This window comes from Squalius cephalus (genome assembly GCF_949319135.1).
Source record: "Squalius cephalus genome assembly, chromosome: 19".
In the NCBI taxonomy this organism is placed as follows: domain Eukaryota; kingdom Metazoa; phylum Chordata; class Actinopteri; order Cypriniformes; family Leuciscidae; genus Squalius; species Squalius cephalus.
Window position 1 is genome coordinate 5,515,104 of NC_137140.1, and position 21,533 is coordinate 5,536,636.

The 21,533-nt window shown below is 38.5% G+C and overlaps 1 protein-coding gene across 3 annotated transcripts in view; it reads right to left on the minus strand.

The window, feature by feature from the left end:
• Window positions 1-8,120: 8,120 nt before the first annotated feature.
• LOC307146943 (uncharacterized protein) overlaps window positions 8,121-21,533 on the minus strand; it is a 57,941-nt gene continuing 44,528 nt past the window's right edge. The window contains exons 7-8 of one of the 3 annotated variants that reach the window (XM_079851313.1): window positions 9,123-9,196; window positions 8,121-8,239 (exon numbers count right to left, since the gene is read on the minus strand). In XM_079851313.1, the coding sequence (XP_079707439.1) occupies window positions 9,150-9,196 (47 nt within the window). In that variant the 3' untranslated portion in view covers window positions 8,121-8,239; window positions 9,123-9,149. Of the gene's footprint in view, window positions 8,240-9,122; window positions 9,229-21,533 lie in introns of all 3 variants that reach the window. The other 2 variants (XR_013819192.1, XM_079851314.1) reach the window with 2 other exon arrangements.

Here is a 21,533-nt window from a genome sequence, read left to right on the forward strand (position 1 = left end):
AGCAGCCTGTTCAAGAGACGAGCGCTAGAGAGACATCAGAGAATCAACTGCTTTTCTTTCTAATCTTTTACAAATCGCCGCTCTCAATATGAAAACTTCTTCATTCGAGGAAAATCGAAGACGCGAGCGTTTAAGTTGAGTGCATCTGTTTACTATAGGATAATGTGCTGCTGTATGTGGATGGGACCAGTAGCCTACGTATTCAAAATGTACGAATAAATTAAAACAAATTTACTCGCCATTTATTTTAAATAAAGATAGATTATAATAATAGGTTTATTATAGAGTGTGGATTAGTGTAATGTGGGACATTCAGTGCATTTAGGGGAGGTTAACACTTTTTGTCTGAGCATCAGTAATGCAGTAGGCCTAATGTGGTTCCCATAGCAGACCAACACTGAATCAACATTGAATCAATGTTAATGCATTAACCAAAAGATCATTGAATCAAATGTTGAAATTTAACATGGATTTTTCACCAGGTTTGCACCCTGAAATAATGTTATTTCTACGATGAAAAATCGATCAAGATTGACATAAAATCAATCATTTTCAACCTCAATCAAAATGATGATTCTGAAGGAATTTCAACATTGACTCAATGTCACCTTGCTATCTGGGTTGGTTGTGCTATAGATCTCTCAAACTTTGATATATGGTTGCCACATTTGTCTAACAAAACTAACTTGGACACGTACACGTACGTCTGCAAGATGTTTGTTAAAGATCACTTTATCTGGAAAGCATCTGCTGTTTATTGACATCTGATAGACGTCTTTAAGATGTCAGTTTTACATGCATTCTAAATCATAAACATTTTCATTTTCTAAACGTCTATTTGACATCTGGCTTGGAAACGTCCTAGACGTAATCGCAGATGAGCAAACACTCTAAAAAATACGTCTTCCAGATGTAAACACACAAATCTATCAAATAGACGTCTCCGTGATGGAGGCTATGTGCTATCATAGTTAATGATACAAAGAGTTCCATTGTTACAACCTGGGTGAGTTGTAACACTAGTTGGGGATAGATGTCACAATGAGAGGTGATTTGTTGAAGTAATATCCACATTCCACACCATCTAATTTATGAAAGAACTTTATTGAAGAACAAAGAATAATCACTTTTGAATAAAGTGAAATATTTAAAATGACAAAAAAAACAAAAACATATTGAATTTCTTTTAGGATTTTAAACTGTTTTATATCACAAATGTTACATGAATACACACAAACACTCACGACAGTTGTTATTGTGTTCACTTTAATGTTGTTATAGGTAATGTGTCCCTTATCCATTAGGTGGCGACCAAGTGCTTGCTAAGAGTTAAGTTGCTGTGTTCGAAGGATTGAAGCAAGTCTGCCAGTGTTTCTGAGTAGTCACATTTTAATCTTAAAATATTTTATGACTCATTGAATACAATTACTAAAAATAAGAAGAATATAAAAACATCTCTCAAATTGAAAGAATTTGTAGAATTTAATGTTTTAGCCTACTTTGTACATGTAAGATCAGTTATACGTTTCCCCCAATATCTGTTTGGCTTATGTTTGATGTTAAATGTCATTGTATGCTTTTCTGAAAGTTAAACAAAAAAAGAGTAGTCGCATTTTGTGATCTTGTGTACATTCAAAAACTTTGATGTTAATAAATCTCGGATGGAAATTAAACTAAGTCACTTTATTGACACATCACAACATTCAGTCACTAGCTATGTTGCTATCCATCTATTTTTATTATAATTTTATGATATCACATGGATTATTTATGATATCTGAATGGAAATGCCAGGATGCACATAAATTCAAAAACATGTATGTGCTCAAATGAGGCAGAACTCATAGGTGAGTTCAACTGTTTGATACAACCATCCCCATTCCAAACAGCCATAACATAGCTAACTGTTTTAGCATGTGGGTTTGAGAGAAACAGCTAGCCTACTTTAGGTTATGCAAGCCAATGTATAATAAAATAATTGCTAGGCAAAAAATAATCTTGACAAAAATGTTTAGGGGACCGCAGGGCACAACCTAACACGGGTTTAAATGTAACACAGACCTTGTTTTACATAGCAACTGTTAGCTAGGCTTAATTTTTTTTTTTTTTTTTTTTTTTTACACAGCGGGGTTAGTTGTAGCACAGTGTTAGCACAGTGTTACAACAAGTGTACAAGATAATGAAATGAAAACAGGGAGCCACACAACTTTTCAGGTTTGAGTATTTATTTATATATTTATTTAGCCACATTTAACTTTGTTGGACTCTCACAAACAATCTTGGAATTTAAATGTCAAAGTATGATTTTTTTTCATATTTGTTAACTATGCATTGATCACTTGTTTATTTATTAAAAAGCCTGTTTTTCATGCAATAAACCCTTTAAAATGTGATTTTGAGCGATGAGGAATGGATGTATGGATATCTATACAGATGTACAAACAATATCAAACTATACAGATAAAAATAGTACTGAATTATGTGTGTGACACACAAGTGTTACAACTAACCCCTCTGTCTGTTACAGTTAACCCCGCATATGGGGTAAGTTGTAACATTTGCACTTCTGTTACTTTCTGTGCAACTGTACGAAAATGATAGGTCCTAGAAAAAAACTTTAAGTGTTCATTTGTAGCAGAGCTGTGTATGTTGCTTGTTTTTTACCATTACAATTTGCTTAACACATGCTTCATATTCTCACCATGTGCAGAGTATAGAAGTTTAACAACAGTTTTTAAGACATTCCATGTTCCAAAGTTTAGGCTAAATATTTTTAAAGATCTTTTATGGAAATGTTCTATATTTATTAACTGAAATTTAACATTTTTGACTTCATTACATATTTATTATAGTAGTTGCTGCAAGAAATCTGACATATTTGTAATAAATTATTTTCAATAGTATATGATTTATGTGTTATATATTTGTATTTTACATTCCACGTGTGAACATATAAAACAAGGGCATGCACATTTAACCATGTGTGTGTTTTTGCAAGTTTGCTTTGTACAAATAAAACAATTTCTAATCCAAAATATAGTGTCCCAGATTTCAGCGTAAGCTGTCCCACAATAGAAAATCCACAAATTCTTAAACAATTTGGCACAAATAGCACTAATATATGCATAATTTTCCCTTTGAGTATACCATATCTGGAAAAAATTTATTCTGATTTAATAAGGGAACTGGCTGGCACTGCCTCAAAAGAGAGTGGCCGTAAGTGACCAACAGGAGCTCAATGAAAAAAACACATGGTAAAATCTAAGGTACACTATTAAGAAGTGGTAATCTGCAATTGATATCTTTACCTTTGCCTTTTCACATTCAGTATCTAACACCAGTCAGTATTATTCATCAATGATTCTAACAGTCATTTTCAGATGAATGCTTTCATTGCTTAGGACCTCTTTAATATAATTCCAACAATCACAAACTATTTTACATATTCAGTGATGTAAAACATTTAATGGGAAAATGACTTAAAATGAAAACATTTCATGTAATCTCAGAAGACAAAATTGCTTTGTCTCAGACCTCAAGGCTATATCACAAAGGTAACACGAGCTCACTGGAAAAACGTACATCTTCCTACATTTTGGCAAAACGCAAAAAATACCAATACATACAAATCATTGCAGTTTCCAACTGAAATGAACACTAGAGGCAAAAAAAAAAAAAAAAAAAAAAAAATTAAAAAAAAATCAGCACTTTTAATCCTTTTCACACAAAATTACTATTACAGGGGCAGATCTTTGGAAAAAGACTTTTCACGTGCTTCCAATTCAATTCAATTAAATTCAATCAACTTTATTGATCCCACAAGGGGCAATTATTAGTTAAGAGCAGCATGTATACAACAGCACATAACACAAATCACACACATTATTCGCAACATACAACCGTCAATCAATATGTGCACTTTTTTCCTCTTTTTTTCCCTTCCTTTCCTATTCCTTCCTTCCCCTTCTCTTTGAAAAAAAAAAATAATTTCCAGGAGCCCTACACAGAGTTTCAAAGTTTGATCGCAGAAGGAATGAAAGATGAATGGCGGTTCGTCTTACACACAGGAAGCGCATAGCGACGCCCAGAAGGCAACAGAGAAAATTCACCTGCCATGGCATGTCCCGAGAGGCAAGGATACTCGCTGCCTTCCGAACTATTTGTTGGTTACAGAAGACATTGAGGTCTCTCTGTTTCACACCGATAATTTTTGAACAGATTTTTTGTTCAGGCTATTCCTGTCTTTAACTGTCAAGTTGTGGAACCAGCAGATAGAAGAAAAACTTAAAAGACTCTCAATAAAAGACTGGTCAAATCTACACAGGATGACCGGCGTGACAGAGAAAGAGTTTAGTTTGCGGAGAAGATAAATTCTCTGTTGCCCCTGCTTCACGATGGCAGCGCTGTTTAGATGGTCATCAAAAACAGTGCCCAAGTATTTATATGATGAGACAATTTACACCTTTACATTATGTATGATGCTCTCAGAAGCAGTATCTCTATTTCGCCCAAAGTCAATAATTAATTCTTTGTTTTTAGATACATTTAAATCAAGGCAATGGTTATCACACTATGAGATAAAGTCAGTCAGAGCATTCCCATGGTCAGATACTGGACCTTGGAGTAGTGACAACAACGCAGTGTCATCTGAAAATTTCACCAAATAGCTGTTCTCCTGGGCGCTTCTGCAGCCATTTGTGTACATGATAAAAAAAAGGGGTGAAAGGACACACCCTTGAGGTAATCCTGTAGAGAGCAATAAGGGATCTGATCCTTGCACAATATTATGTCAAGTCACCTTTATTTATATAGCACTTTATATAATACAGATTGTTTCAAAGCAATTTTACAGTGATAATAAAATTATGCATTTCAACTGCTGTTCAGCTAAAGTCATGTTCAGTGTTGATTCAGTTCCGTTGTAAAGATCAAGTTTAGTTCTCATACAAAAGCGGCCATGCAGTCAGATCAATAATATTGTTGTATATTAAAAGCCCGGTTTCACAGAAAAGGCTTAAGCCTAGTTCTAGACTACAATGCACGTTTGAGCTGTTTTAACTGAAAGCAACTTGCACTGACATCATTTAAGATATGTCAGTGCCATTGTTTTGTCTCAGTCAAGATGTAGCCTATACCAGTAATGTTTTTCCTAAGGCATATTTATAAAAGCTATTTAAATGTCCTTAGTGAACTAAGGCCTAATCTAAGCCTTGTCTGTGAAACCAGGCTTAAGTGTCTCCAAATAAGCAAGCCAGAGGCAACAGTGGCAAGGAACCCAAACTCCATTAGGTGACAGGAACTGGATGAACATTATGACTTTGGAATATTATGATTATGGCATGATTTGTAAACTAATATATTTTGACCTTTGCATCACATGAGTGATTCTATAATTGGAGATACATTTTGCATTTCAAACAGTTAGAGGGGTGGAGCTTACTTCTAGTTCCTCCTTGCTAGAGTTCCAGCGAGGAAGAGCGAATGTAATTTTGGGCCTAATGGGTGGAGCTAGGATATCCAACCACACCCTAACCCTACCCACAACTCTATCCCTCATGAATGTATTGTATTGCACTTACAATGTGGAGCTCATGGGTACCATCTGTCTGACGCACCCACCGCAAGCCTAGCTTAGCACAAAGACTGCAGGTAAACGGCTCCAGCTAGCATACTGCTCCCAATAAGTGACAAAATAACGGCAACATTTTCCTATTTACATGTTGTGATTTATATAGTCACAGCGTGTACAAATAACAAGGTCACATGAGACACAGCCATCTTCTAACCGTATACATACTGGGAACTATATTCTAAGAAGGCGAAGCACTGCTACTTCTGCGGAGTGATTTACTCCATCTCTGAGTGAACTCTCTGCTCCTCACCACGGAGCTTCTCAGGTGCTGTGAGCAAATCACTCCGCCCAAGTAGCAGTGCTTCGCCTTCTGAGAACATAGTTCCCAGTATGTATACGGTTAGAAGATGGCTGTGTCTCATGTGACCTTGTTATTTGTACACGCTGTGACTATATAAATCACAACATGTAAATAGGAAAATGTTGCCGTTATTTTGTCTCTTATTGGGAGCAGTATGCTAGCTGGAGCCGTTTACCTCCAGTCTTTGTGCTAAGCTAGGCTAGCGGTGGGTGCGTCAGACAGAGTTACGGCATGCACGGGGATGAGAAGGGTATGTATGGTCTAACTCTGGGGGATACGGTGAATAAGCTAAAGTCCCAAAAAGTCGGCGTGTTCCTTTAAAGTAGTGCATATTTACATATATGAACAATCATTTGAAGCATATAGTACATTTTATAGACAGCAAAAATTGCCTGTATTTGACGGAAATTAGAAGTGTCAGCAAGCTGACTATCTATAGTGCAGTGAATGTTTATATGGTTGTCAACGAATGGGACACTACATTTTATTCAAAATTAAATCTTTACATTTTGACTTCAATAAGATATCCTTAAGAAATAACAAGGAATAATGTGTCCTTCCTCTTTTTTCCTAGAACAAAGCACTTGGAATGCGACAAGCTCATAATCACAACTTCAGATTCAATAGCATGTGAAGGCAGCATAACTTTTAGCACCACTCACAGGGCATTTCAATTAAGAACTGATGTGATACATCCGCAAATTCATTTGGTGCATGTGGCTCATAGCATTGGTCAATGTCAGTTAACTGTAATGAGTTGTCTGAAGCTATTAAACCTGTGTTTTACAGTCGCCTATAACAATGCATTCACTATATAGATTTGAATGGACACCAATCAAATTATCTTTCCACCAACAACACGGTCAAAAGGTGTGTTCAAGTCACCTTCTCCTAATTAACGGCAAATAAGTCATACATTTTTTTTTTTTTTTGATATTTGATAAATTCTAATATTATTCCAGGAGCATTAATATGCATTCTACATAACATTACCAAATATATCATTTAAGGTAGGACATTCCAATAAAATGTGGTTTAGTCAAGGAAGACTTAAAAAAAAAAAAAAAAAAATCACAAAGGCAATTATAATAAATATACATGGGCAAGTCTTGTGTGCCCAATTTGACAACTCGTATATAGTCTTTTCATTTCTATTTTTAAAATGAAAACAATGGTTAGGTCTTTCATTTATAGCTGGATTCACTTCATATAATTAGTTATGGATACAGTCATCCCATTCACCACTTTTTTGGAAACATACAAACTCAGTAGGTAGATGTTGGTATTTGACATTCCATCATTCTCGGTTAATGGGCTTCCTTAGCAGCTTTATCTGCCTGTTCATTATCAGCCAGTCCCAGATGACCCGGTATCTGATAAGATTAAAATCCTCTTTAAATATTCCACTTTTCCTATTATACTGGCAATTATGAGACTGTCAGTCTGCAGGGACTCGATTGCTTGTGAGAAAAATTAAGAATGTACAAACAAAAAAAAATGACTTGGCTCTTCCTTTTCTATTTGTTCTACAGATAAAAACAATGCATGGGCCTCACCTGTGAAAACGGAACTGTCTACACTAAAAAAAAAATAATGATCATGATGTCATTGCAACATATGTTTGACATTAACTTAGTTGAATCTCTTAAAACAATTATTTCCAGTTAGTTTAATATAATTTAAGTTGAAGTGACTTTTCACAAAGTTTTCTGCTTTAGTTGTGGTGGTGTTGATTCACACCATTTCTAGATTATTGTGCAGAGTGATCAGATGCATTTTAAATAATTGCAAAAAGCTTAATTTGCTCCAATGACCCCTTTAATCCAATAGAGAACCTGTGGTCAATCCTCAAAAGGCGACTGGGCAAGCTGAAGTTCACAAATTGCGATCAACTCCAAGCATTAATAAGGCAAGAATTGGCCGCCATCATTCAGGATTTGGCCCAGAAGCTGATTTCCAGCATGCCAGAGTGAATTGCAGAGAAAATATTGACTATTTGCATATGTTGAATGTTTTTTGCCAATAAAGCCTTTAAAACTTATGAAATGCTTATTTTCCAGTATAAAAGAAACATGTGGACCTAAACATGACACCAAAATCAAAACAAATTTAAGTTGAGAACAGTGAAAATATTTTATTCATTTAATATAGTGACATTTTACATAAAATATAAAAGACATTTTCCAAAAACTATTTGGAGTAGCCGTCTTTAGGGAATACCACAAGACATTGTCATTATCCTTCATCTACTTGTCTATCCTGTTAGAAGTGGCATTATCAATGCTGTTCTTGTTCCTCAGATACAACTGCAAAACATGAACATAATTAGTTCATTAAAGGTTATATTGCTTAATATACTTCACAACATGAACTCAACTGGTTAGTTGACCCAGAAAAATATTTTGGGACAACATGAGTGAGCAAATTTGTCTTAAGAAAAGAAAATGAACAAATTTCATTTTGTCCATCCACTGAAATCGCAATCAAACTTATGTGCGTTTCAGCTTCCGTTCGCCATATTTGATGTGCTCCATGCATTACATTTACATTGATATGTGAATAAATCAGTCAGCTTAGAGCAATTGTCCCTTCACAATACTGAAGAGGATTAAGCAGCTTGGTTCAAATGGATTACTTATGTCTTTAAAAGTCAATATAATCTTTGAAGAATACAAATGTTGATTAAAGGATGGACAAAAATGTGAGAATATTAAAAATCTTAATTTGTATTCTGAAGATTAACAAAAGTCCTAAGGGTTTGGAACCACATGAGGCAGGTAAAATACATTTGAAAATGTAAAGCATCAAAAAAGGAAAGCATCCCTTTAAGGAGAGCAGAAAAATCGTTTAGTAAGCGCAACCTGCATAGAAATACTGCATACTGCTTAAGATATGAACAGTTTTTGTATACGGTTCAGCTAAATTAAGGCTCCGATATACTTCAAGCGAAATCGAAGAACGAACTGATGTGATGTCATGTGTACTGTTTTTCACTGAAAGCACGCAGCATATATTTACATATTCATCTAAAGGATGGCGTCGGATGTTCGCTAACAGTATAATCACTGGTCACGTGTTTCGAACTTCGCTGTGAGTATTATCGGGGCCTTTAGTCAGCAGTGAATTATTCACATTGGCTACTACTGAAATCAAATTAAATCTGTACAGTTGTGTCTCCAAAAGACTTACCTGAAAATAGTTGCATAGTTCATTACATCATACATATTTAAATCTGCAATCCATGATGGCCACAAGGTAAACATCTGTTGAAAATATTAATTCAAATATTATTCACCTGAAGGAACAAAATAAATTATATATTTAAAAATGGACAGATGCAATAAAATGTTGAAATTGTCCATAAGAAAATTAGATGAAAACTTTACTTCGACTTGACAATTTTAATGCAAAGACTGCTGTAGAGAAATCTTAGACAATATTTCTTGTTAAACCAATAAAACTGGTTCGAGTTAGTTAATTTGTTTTATTTCAGTTGAAGCTAAAAAAATAAATGCAATAGTGCTAGTTTCCTAAGTAACAGTACTGCAAATACACATCTCCCTTGCTGATTTTTAAGCAGAGTTTGTTTTATCTCCTGCTGTCATTACAGGTGAGGGCAATTGTAAAAATTCAGACGCAAAACTTACAACTGCAGTTGTGGAAGCAGTTATATATACAGCTGTGGCTTCAGCAGTTGCAGTTGATGGTTTTGTGGAAATGTTTTAGCTGCTGTAGCGGGCCTTGTAACCCTACTCTTCTTATGATCATTACAGCTGTAGATGTTTCCAAAATTCCCGTTGAACTAACCGAAGTTGTTCCAGCAAAAGTGGTTCATAGGGCAGTAGTAGTTTTCAGAGTGATTGTAGTTTCAAAAATGGTAAGGCAGTAGCTGAAAGACTAGAATTCCTGTTGAACTGTGGATTGGATTCAATAGCAGATATTAAAGCAGGTGTAGTTTCAAGTGAGGTTGATCCTCCAGAAGCTGTCATTACAGGTGTGGATGTTTCCAATGCAACTCCTGTTGAACTAACTGTGGGTGTTTTTTCCTGCTGTTGTGCCTAAGGAAGTAAATTAGAAGTAGTTTCAGGTGAAGTTGTTGTTCTCAGTTGTTATTACTGGTGTGGATGTTATACATCCAATACAACTCCTGTTGATATAACAGTGGGTGTTTAAGCCAAAGTGGTGACCAGAGTAGTAATTTCTACAGAAGTGGTACCTAAGGCAGTTTCTGCAGAATCAGTGGTTTCAGGTAAGGTTGATGCTCCAGCAGTTGTCATTACAGGTGTTGATGTTTCTAAATTAATTTGTTGACTTACTGAATGTGTTTCTGCAGTAGCTGGCCTTGTAACCCAGCCTTTTGTACTGTCATTGCAGTTGTACATGTTTCCAATATGGTACTGTCTACAGAAGTGGTGCCTAGGGTACTTCCTGCAAAAACAGCAGTTTTCTTCAGGTGAGGTTGTTGCTCCAGCAGTTGTCATTACAGGTGTTGATGTTTCTAAATTAATTTGTTGACTTACTGAATGTGTTTCTGCAGTAGCTGGCCTTGTAACCCAGCCTTTTGTACTGTCATTGCAGTTGTACATGTTTCCAATATGGTACTGTCTACAGAAGTGGTGCCTAGGGTACTTCCTGCAAAAGCAGCAGTTTTCTTCAGGTGAGGTTGTTGCTCCAGCAGTTGTCATTACAGGTGTTGATGTCTCTAAATTAATTTGTGTTGACTTAACTGAATGTATTGTTTCTGCAGTAGCTGGCCTTGTAACCCAGCCTTTTGTACTGTCATTGCAGTTGTACATGTTTCCAATATGGTACTGTCTACAGAAGTGGTGCCTAGGGTACTTCCTGCAAAAGCAGCAGTTTTCTTCAGGAGAGAATGTTGCTCCAGCAGTTGTCATTACAGGTGTTGATGTTTCTAAATTAATTTCTGTTGACTTAACTGAATGTATTGTTTCTGCCGTAGCTGGCCTTGTAACCCAGCCTTTTGTACTGTCATTGCAGTTATACATGTTTCCAATATGGTACTGTCTACAGAAGTGGTGGCTAGGGTACTTCCTGCAAAAGCAGCAGTTTTCTTCAGGTGAGGTTGTTGCTCCAGCAGTTGTCATTACAGGTGTTGATGTTTCTAAATTAATTTGTTGACTTACTGAATGTGTTTCTGCAGTAGCTGGCCTTGTAACCCAGCCTTTTGTACTGTCATTGCAGTTGTACATGTTTCCAATATGGTACTGTCTACAGAATTGGTGCCTAGGGTACTTCCTGCAAAAGCAGCAGTTTTCTTCAGGTGAGGTTGTTGCTCCAGCAGTTGTCATTACAGGCATTGATGTTTCTAAATTAATTTGTGTTGACTTAACTGAATATATTGTTTCTGCAGTAGCTGGCCTTGTAACCCAGCCTTTTGTACTGTCATTGCAGTTGTACATGTTTCCAATATGGTACTGTCTACAGAAGTGGTGGCTAGGGTACTTCCTGCAAAAGCAGCAGTTTTCTTCAGGTGAGGTTGTTTCTCCAGCAGTTGTCATTACAGGTGTTGATGTTTCTAAATTAATTTGTGTTGACTTAACTGAATGTATTGTTTCTGCAGTAGCTGGCCTTGTAACCCAGCCTTTTGTACTGTCATTGCAGTTGTAAACGTTTCCAATATGGTACTGTCTACAGAAGTGGTGTCTAGGGTACTTTCTGCAGAAGCAGCAATTTTCAGGTGAGATTGTTCCTCCAGCAGTTGTCATTAAGGATGTGGATGATTCCAATTCAATTGCGGTTAAACTAACTAACGGTGTTGTTTCAGCAAAAGTGATGTCTAGATTAAAAGTTTCTGGAAAAGTCGTGCTTATGCTGTTGATTTCTATGGTTGTTTTCAGAGACATTGTGGATTCAACTGCAGATGTTAAGCCAGGTGTAGTTACACCTGAGGCTGTTTTCATAGCAGTTGCCATTACAGGTGTGGATGTTTCCAATACAATTCCTGTTGAACTAACTGAAGGCGCTGTTTCAGTAGAAGTAGTGCCTAGGGAGGAACTTTCTGGAGAAGTGCTGCGTAGAGTAGCACTTTCTGCAGAAGTTGTAGTGACATCTGAGGTTTTTTTCAAATCAGTTGTCATGACAGTTGTAGATGTTCCCAATACAATCCCTGTTGAACCAACTGAGGGTGTTGTTTCAGTAGAAGTCCTCAGAGTAGTTGTTTCTGGAGAAGTGCTGCCTAGGGTAGTACTTTCTGCAGAAGTTGTAGTTTGAGCCAATGTAGTTGTAACAGGAAAGGTTAAGCCAGGTGTACTCACAACCAAGGTTGTTTTCATAGCTGTTGTCATTACAGGTGTGGATGTTTCCAATACAATTCCTGTGGAACCAACTGAAGGCATTGTTTCAGCAGAAGTAGTGCCTAGGGAAGAAGTTTCTGGAGAAGTGCTGCCAAAGGTACTACTTTCTGCAGAAGTTGTTTTAGCCAACGTAGTTTCAACAGATGTTAAGCCAGGTGTTGTCCCACCTAAGGTTGTTTTCATAGCAGTTGTCATTACAGGTGTGGCTGTTTCCAACACAATCTCGGTTGAACTAACTGAGGCTGTCATTTCAGCAGAAGTAATACCTGGAGTTGAAGTTATTGGAAAAGTTGTGCCTAAGAAAGTAGTTTCTGCCGAAGTGCTGCCTAACGTACTACTTTCTGCAGAAGTTGTAGTTTGAGCCAAAGTAGTTTTAACAGGAAAGGTTAAGCCAGGTGTACTCACAACCGAGGTTGTTTTCAATGCTGTTGTCATTACAGGCGTGGTTGTCTCTAATACAATTCCTGTTGAACTAACTGAGGGGGTTGTTTCAGCAGTAGTTCCTATGGGAGAAGATTCTGCAGAAGTGCTGTGTAGAGTGGTACTTTCTGAAGTTGTAGTTTGAGCCAACGTAGTTTTAACAGCAGACGTTAAGCCAGGTGTAGTTACAACTGAGGTTGTTTTCATAGCAGTTATCACAGGTGTGGATGTTTCCAATACAATTCCTGTTGAACTAAATGAGGGTGTCGTTTCAGTGGAAGTAGTCCTCAGAGAAGTAGTTTCTAAAGAAGTGCTGCCCAGGGTAGTACTTTCTGCAGAAGTTGTAGTTTGAGCCAATGTAGTTTTAGCAGCAGATGTTAAGCTAGTTAGAGTTAGAGAGGTCGTTTTCATAGCAGTTGTCATTACAGGTGTGGATGTTTCCAATACAATTCCTGTTGAACTAACTGAAGGTGCAGTTTCAGCAGAAGTAGAGCCTAGGGAAGTAGTTTCTGGAGATGTGCAGGGTAGAGTAGTACATTCTGCAGAAGTTGTAGTTTGAGCCAATGTAGTTTCAACTGCAGATGTTAAGCTAGGTGTAGTTACAACTGAAGTTGTTTTCATAGCAGCTGTCATTACATGTGTGGATGTTTCCAATACAATTCCTGTTGAACTAACTGTGGGTGTCAGTTCAGTGGAAGTAGTCCTCAGAGAAGTAGATTCTAGAGAAGTAGTTTCTGGATAAGTTGTAGTTTGAGCCAATGTAGTTTCAACAGCAGATGTTAAGCCAGGTGTAGTTACAACTGAAGTTGTTTTCATAGCAGCTGTCATTACAGGTGTAGATGTTTCCAATACAACCCCTGTTGAACTAACAGAGGGTGTCATTTCAGCAGTAGTAGTACCTGGGGTTGAAGTTATTGGAGAAGTTGTGCCTAAGGAAGTAGTTTCTGCCAAAGTGCTGCCTAAGGTACTACTTTCCGCAGAAGTTGTAGTTTTAGGCAACGTAGTTTCAACAGATGTCAAGCCAGGTGTAGTTACAACTGAATTTGTTTTCATAGCAGCTGTCATTACAGGTGTGGATGTTTCCAATACAATTCCTGTTGAACTAACTGAGGGTGTCATTTCAGCAGAAGTAGTACCTGGGGTTGAAGTTATTGGAGAAGTTGTGCCTAAGAAAGTAGTTTCTGCCGAAGTGCTGCCTAACATACTACTTTCTGCAGAAGTTGTAGTTTGAGCCAAAGTAGTTTTAACAGGAAAGGTTAAGCCAGGTGTACTCACAACCGAGGTTGTTTTCATTGCTGTTGTCATTACAGGCGTGGATGTTTCTAATACAATTCCTGTTGAACTAACTGAGGGCGTTGTTTCAGCAGTAGTTCCTATGGGAGAAGATTCTGCAGAAGTGCTGTGTAGAGTGGTACTTTCTGAAGTTGTAGTTTGAGCCAACGTAGTTTTAACAGCAGACGTTAAGCCAGGTGTAGTTACAACTGAATTTGTTTTCATAGCAGCTGTCATTACAGGTGTGGATGTTTCCAATACAATCCCTGTTGAACTAACTGAGTGTGTTGTTTCAGTGGAAGTAGTCCTCAGAGAAGTTGTTTCTGGAGAAGTGCTGCCTAAGGTACTACTTTTTGTAGAAGTTGTAGTTTTAGGCAACGTAGTTTCAACAGATGTTAAGCCAGGTGTATTGACAACTGAAGTTGTTTTCACAGCAGCTGTCATTACAGGTGTGGATGTTTCCAATACAATCCCCGTTGAACTAACTGAAGGTGTCGTTTCAGTGGAAGTCCTCAGAGAAGTTGTTTCTGGAGAAGTGATGCCTAGGGTAGCACTTTCTGCAGAAGTTGTAGTTTGAGCCAACGTAGTTTCAACAGATGTTAAGCCAGGTGTGGATGTTTCCAATACAATCCCTGTTGAACTGACTGAGGGTGTCGTTTCAGTGGAAGTAGTCCTTAGAGAAGTTGTTTCTGGAGAAGTGCTGCCTAGGGTAGTACTTTCTGCAGAAGTTGTAGGTTGAGCCAATGTAGTTTTAACAAACCAAGTTTCAACAGATGTTAAGCCAGGTGTTGTCCCACCTAAGGTTGTTTTCAAAGCAGTTGTCATTACAGGTGTGGATGTTTCCAATACAACCCCTGTTGAACTAACTGAGGGTGTCATTTCTGCAGTAGTAGTACCTGGGGTTGAAGTTATTGGAGAAGTTGTAGTTTTAGGCAACGTAGCTTCAACAGATGTTAAGCCAGGTGTAGTTACAACTGAGGTTGTTTTCATAGCAGTTGTCATTACAGGTGTGGATGTTTCCAATACAATTCCTGTTGAACTAACTGAGTGTCTTGTTTCAATGGAAGTAGTTTCTGGGGAAGTAGTTTCTGGGGAAGTAGTTTCTGGGGAAGTAGTTTCTGGGGAAGTAGTTTCTGGGGAAGTAGTTTCTGGGGAAGTAGTTTCTGGAGAAGTAGTGCCTAGGGAAGAAGTTTCTGGAGAAGTGATGCCTAAAGCAGTACTTTCTGCAGAAGTTGCAGTTTTAGCCAAAGTAATTTCAACAGATGTTAAGCCAGGTGTTGTCCCACCGAAGGTTGTTTTCATAGCAGTTGTCAATACAGGTGTGGACATTTCAAATACAATTCCTGTAGAACTAACTGAGGGTGTTGTTTCAGTGGAAGTAGTCCTTAGATAAGTGGTTTCTGGAGAAGTGGTTTCTGGAGAAGTGGTGCCTAGGGTAGTACTTTCTGTAGAAGTTGTAGTTTGAGCCAATGTAGTTTTAACAGCAGATGTTAAGCTAGTTGTAGTTACAGAGGTTGTTTGCATAGCAGTTGTCATTACAGGTGTGGATGTTTCCAATACAACCCCTGTTGAACTAACTGAGGGTGTCATTTCTGCAGTAGTAGTACCTGGGGTTGAAGTTATTGGAGAAGTTGTAGTTTTAGGCAACGTAGCTTCAACAGATGTTAAGCCAGGTGTAGTTACAACTGAGGTTGTTTTCATAGCAGTTGTCATTACAGGTGTGGATGTTTCCAATACAATTCCTGTTGAACTAACTGAGTGTCTTGTTTCAATGGAAGTAGTTTCTGGGGAAGTAGTTTCTGGGGAAGTAGTTTCTGGGGAAGTAGTTTCTGGGGAAGTAGTTTCTGGGGAAGTAGTTTCTGGGGAAGTAGTTTCTGGGGAAGTAGTTTCTGGAGAAGTAGTTTCTGGAGAAGTAGTTTCTGGAGAAGTAGTGCCTAGGGAAGAAGTTTCTGGAGAAGTGATGCCTAAAGCAGTACTTTCTGCAGAAGTTGCAGTTTTAGCCAAAGTAATTTCAACAGATGTTAAGCCAGGTGTTGTCCCACCGAAGGTTGTTTTCATAGCAGTTGTCAATACAGGTGTGGACATTTCAAATACAATTCCTGTAGAACTAACTGAGGGTGTTGTTTCAGTGGAAGTAGTCCTTAGATAAGTGGTTTCTGGAGAAGTGGTTTCTGGAGAAGTGATGCCTAAGGTACTACTTTCTGCAGAAGTTGTAGTTTGAGCCAATGTACTTTCAACAGCAGATGTTAAGTCAGGTGTATTTACAACTGAGGTTGTTTTCATAGCAGTTGTCATTACAGGTGTGGACATTTCAAATACAATTCCTGTAGAACTAACTGAGGGTGTTGTTTCAGTGGAAGTAGTCCTTAGATAAGTGGTTTCTGGAGAAGTGGTTTCTGGAGAAGTGGTGCCTAGGGTAGTACTTTCTGTAGAAGTTGTAGTTTGAGCCAATGTAGTTTTAACAGCAGATGTTAAGCTAGTTGTAGTTACAGAGGTTGTTTGCATAGCAGTTGTCATTACAGGTGTGGATGTTTCCAATACAATTCCTGTTGAACCAACAGAGTGTGTTGTTTCAGCGGAAGTAATGCCTGGGGAAGAAGTTTCTAGAGAAGTGCTGCCTAAAGGACTACTTTCTGCAGAAGTTGTAGTTTTAGCCAACGTAGTTTCAACAAACGTAGTTTCAAATGATGTTAAGCCAGTTGTTGTCCCATCTAAGGTTGTTTTCATAGCAGTTGTCATTACAGGTGTGGATGTTTCCAATACAATTCCTGTTGAACTAACCAAAGGTGTTGTTTCAGCAGTAGTTCCTATGGGAGAAGTTTCTGCAGAAGTGCTGCGTAGAGTGGTACTTCCTGAAGTTGTAGTTTGAGCCAACGTAGTTTCAACAAACGTAGTTTCAAATGATGTTAAGCCAAGTGTTGTCCCAGCTAAGGTTGTTTTCATAGCAGTTGTCATTACAGGTGTGGATGTTTTCAATACAATCCCCGATGAACTAACTGACGATGCCATTTCAGCAGTAGTAGTACCTGGGGTTGAGGTTATTGAAGAAGTTGTGCCTAAGGAAGTAGTTTCTGCCAAAGTACTGCCTAAGGTTATACTTTTTGTAGAAATTGTAGTTTTAGGCAACGTAGTGTTAGGCAACGTAGTTTCAACAGATGTTAAGCCAGGTGTTGTCCCAGCTAAGGTTGTTTTCATAGCAGTTGTCATTACAGGTGTGGATGTTTTCAATACAATCCCAGATGAACTAACTGACGATGCCATTTCAGCAGTAGTAGTACCTGGGGTTGAAGTTATTGGAGAAGTTGTGCCTAAGGAAGTAGTTTCTGTCAAAGTACTGCCTAAGGTGGTACTATCAGCAGAAGTTGTAGTTTTAGACAACGTAGTTTCAACAGATGTTAAGCCAGGTGTTGTCCCACCTAAGGTTGTTTTCATAGCAGTTGTTATTACAGGTGTGGATGTTTCCAATACAATCCCTGTTGAACTAACTGAGGGTGTCGTTTCAGTGGAAGTAGTCCTAAGAGAAGTTGTTTCTGTAGATGTGCTGCCAAGGGTAGTACTTTCTGCAGAAGATGTAGTTTGAGCCAATGTAGTTTTAACAGCAGATGTTAAGCCAGGTGTAGTTACAACTGAGGTTGATTTCATAGCAGTTGTCATTACAGGTGTGGATGTTTCCAATACAATTCCTGTTGAACTAACTGAGGGTGTCATTTCAGCGAAAGTAGTCCTCATAGAAGTGGTTTCTGGAGAAGTGGTAGTTTGAGGCAATGTAGATTTAAAAGCAGATGTTAAGCTAGTTGTAGTTACAGAGGTTATTTTCATAGCAGTTGTCATTACAGGTGTGGATGTTTCCAATACAATTTGTGATGAACTAACTGAGGGTGTCATTTCAGCAGTAGTAGTACCTGGGGTTGAGGTTATTGGAGAAGTTGTACCTAAGGAAGTAGTTTCTGCCAAAGTGCTGCCTAAGGTACTACTTTCTGGAGAAGTTGTAGTTTGAGCCAACATAGTTTCAACAGGTGTTAAGCCAGGTGTAGTTACAACATAAGTTGTTTTCATAGCAGTTGTCATTACAGGTGTGGATGTTTCCAATACAATCCCTGTTGAACTGACTGAGGGTGTCGTTTCAGTGGAAGTAGTCCTTAGAGAAGTTGTTTCTGGAGAAGTGCTGCCTAGGGTAGTACTTTCTGCAGAAGTTGTAGTTTGAGCCAATGTAGTTTCAACAAACCAAGTTTCAACAGACGTTAAGCCAGGTGTTGTCCCACCTAAAGTTGTTTTCAAAGCAGTTGTCATTACAGGTGTGGATGTTTCCAATACAACCCCTGTTGAACTAACTGAGGGTGTCATTTCAGCAGTAGTAGTACCTGGGGTTGAAGTTATTGGAGAAGTTGTAGTTTTAGGCAACGTAGCTTCAACAGATGTTAAGCCAGGTGTAGTTACAACTGAGGTTGTTTTCATAGCAGTTGTCATTACAGGTGTGGACATTTTTCCTGTAGAACTAACTGAGGCTGTTGTTTCAGCAGTAGTTCCTATGGGAGAAGTTTCTGCAGAAGTGCTGCGTAGAGTGGTACTTTCTGAAGTTGTAGTTTGAGCCAACGTAGTTTTAACAATAGATGATAAGCCAGGTGTAGTTACAACTGAGGTTGTTTTCATAGCAGTTGTCATTACAGGTGTGGATGTTTCCAATACAATTCCTGTTGAACTAACTGAGGGTGTTGTTTTAGTGGAAGTAGTTTCTGGAGAAGTAGTTTCTGGAGAAGTAGTTTCTGGAGAAGTAGTTTCTGGAGAAGTAGTTTCTGGTGAAGTAGTTTCTGGTGAAGTGATGCCTAAAGCAGTACTTTCTGCAGAAGTTGCAGTTTTAGCCAAAGTAGTTTCAACAGATGTTAAGCCAGGTGTAGTTACAACTGAGGTTGTTTTCATAGCAGTTGTCATTACAGGTGTGGACATTTCAAATACAATTCCTGTAGAACTAATTGAGGGTGTTGTTTCAGTGGAAGTAGTCCTTAGATAAGTGGTTTCTGGAGAAGTGGTTTCTGGAGAAGTGGTTCCTAGGGTAGTACTTTCTGTAGAAGTTGTAGTTTGAGCCAATGTAGTTTTAACAGCAGATGTTAAGCTAGTTGTAGTTACAGAGGTCGTTTTCATAGCAGTTGTCATTACAGGTGTGGATGTTTCCAATACAATTTCTGTTGAACTAACTGAAGGTGCAGTTTCAGCAGAAGTAGAGCCTAGGGAAGTAATTTCTGGAGATGTGCAGGGTGGAGTTGTACATTCTGCAGAAGATGTAGTGACATCTGAGGTTGTTTTCATAGCAGCTGTCATTAAAGGTGTGGATGTTTCCAATACAATTCCTGTTGAACTAACTGAGGGCGTACTTTCTGGAGACGTACTTTCTGGAGACGTACTTTCTGGAGACGTACTTTCTGGAGACGTACTTTCTGGAGACGTACTTTCTGGAGACGTACTTTCTGGAGACGTACTTTCTGGAGACGTACTTTCTGGAGACGTACTTTCTGGAGACGTACTTTCTGGAGACGTACTTTCTGGAGACGTACTTTCTGGAGACGTACTTTCTGGAGACGTACTTTCTGGAGACGTACTTTCTGGAGACGTACTTTCTGGAGACGTACTTTCTGGAGACGTACTTTCTGGAGACGTTGTAGTTTGAGCCAATGTAGTTTCAACTGCAGATATTAAGCCAGGTGTAGTTACAACTGATGTTGTTTTTTGAGAAGTCATCATTACAGGAATGGATGTTTCCAATACAATTCCTGTTGAACCAACTGAGTGTGTTGTTTCAGCGGAAGTAGTGCCTAGGGAAGAAGTTTCTAGAGAAGTGCTGCCAAAAGTACTACTTTCTGCAGAAGTTGTAGTTTTATCCAACGTACTTTCAACAAACGTAGTTTCAAATGATGTTAAGCCAGTTGTTGTCCCATCTAGGGTTGTTTTCATAGCAGTTGTCATTACAAGTGTGGATGTTTCCAATACAATTATTGTTGAACTAACTGAGGGTGTCATTTCAGCAGTAGTAGATCCTGGGGTTGAAGTTATTGGAGAAGTTGTGCCTAAGGAAGTAGTTTCCGCCAAAGTACTGACTAAGGTACTACTTTCTGCAGAAGTTGTAGTTTTAGGCAACGTAGTTTCAACAGATGTTAAGCCAGGTGTTGTATCACTTGAGGTTATTTTCATAGCAGTTGTCATTACAGGTGTGGATGTTTCCAACACAATCCCTGTTGAACTAACTGAGGGTGTCGTTTCAGTGGAAGTAGTCCTCAGAGAACTTGTTTCTGGGGAAGTGCTGCCTAGGGTAGTACTTTCTGCAGAAGTTGTAGTTTGAGCCAACGTAGCTTCAACAGATGTTAAGCCAGGTGTTGTCCCACCTAAGGTTGTTTTCATAGCAGTTGTCATTACAGGTGTGGATGTTTCCAATACAATTCCTGTTGAACTAACTGAGGGTGTCGTTTCAGCGGAAGAAGTGCCTAAGGAAAACGTTTCTAGAGAAGTGCTGCCTAAAGTACTACTTTCTGCAGAAGTTGTAGTTTTAGCCAACGTAGTTTCAACAGATGTTAAGACAGGTGTTGTCCCACCTAAGGTTGTTTTCATAGCAGTTGTCATTACAGGTGTGGATGTTTCCAACACAATACCTGTTGAACTAACTGAGGGTGTCGTTTTAGTAGAAGTAGTCCTCAGAGAAGTTGTTTCTGTAGATGTGCTGCCAAGGTTAGTACTTTCTGCAAAAGATGTAGTTTGAGCCAATGTAGTTTGAACAGCAGATGTTAAGCCAGGTGTAGTTACAACTGAGGTTGTTTTCATAGCAGTTGTCATTACAGGTGCGGCCATTTCAAATACAATTCCTGTAGAACTAACTGGGGGTGTTGTTTCAGCAGTAGTTCCTATGGGAGAAGTTTCTGCAGAAGTGCTGCGTAGAGTGGTACTTTCTTTAGTTGTAGTTTGAGCCAACGTAGTTTTAACAACAGATGATATGCCAGGTGTAGTTACAACTGAGGTTGTTTTCATAGCAGTTGTCATTACAGGTGTGGATGTTTCCAATACAATTCCTGTTGAACCAACTGAGTGTGTTGTTTCAGCGGAAGTAGTGCCTAGGGACGACGTTTCTAGAGAAGTGCTGCCTAAAGTACTACTTTCTGCAGAAGTTGTAGTTTGAGCCAATGTAGTTTCAACAACAGATGTTAAGCCAGGTGTAGTTACAACTGAGGTTGTTTTCATAGCACTTGCCATTACAGGTGTGGATGTTTCCAATACAATTCCTGTTGAACTAACTGAGGGTGTTGTTTCAGTTGAAGTAGTCATCAGAGAAGTTTTTTCTGGAGAAGTGCTGCCTAGGGTAGTACTTTCTGCAGAAATTGTAATTTGAGCCAATGTACTTTCAACAGCAGATGTTACGCCAGGTGTAGTTACAACTGAGGTTGTTTTCATAGCAGTTCTCATTACAGGTGTGGATGTTTCCAATACAATTCCTGTTGAACTAACAAAGGGTGTCATTTCAGTGGAAGTAGTCCTCAGAGAAGTGGTTTCTGGAGAAGTGGTGCCTAGGGTAGTACTTTCTGCAGAAGTTGTAGTTTGAGCCAATGAAGTGTCA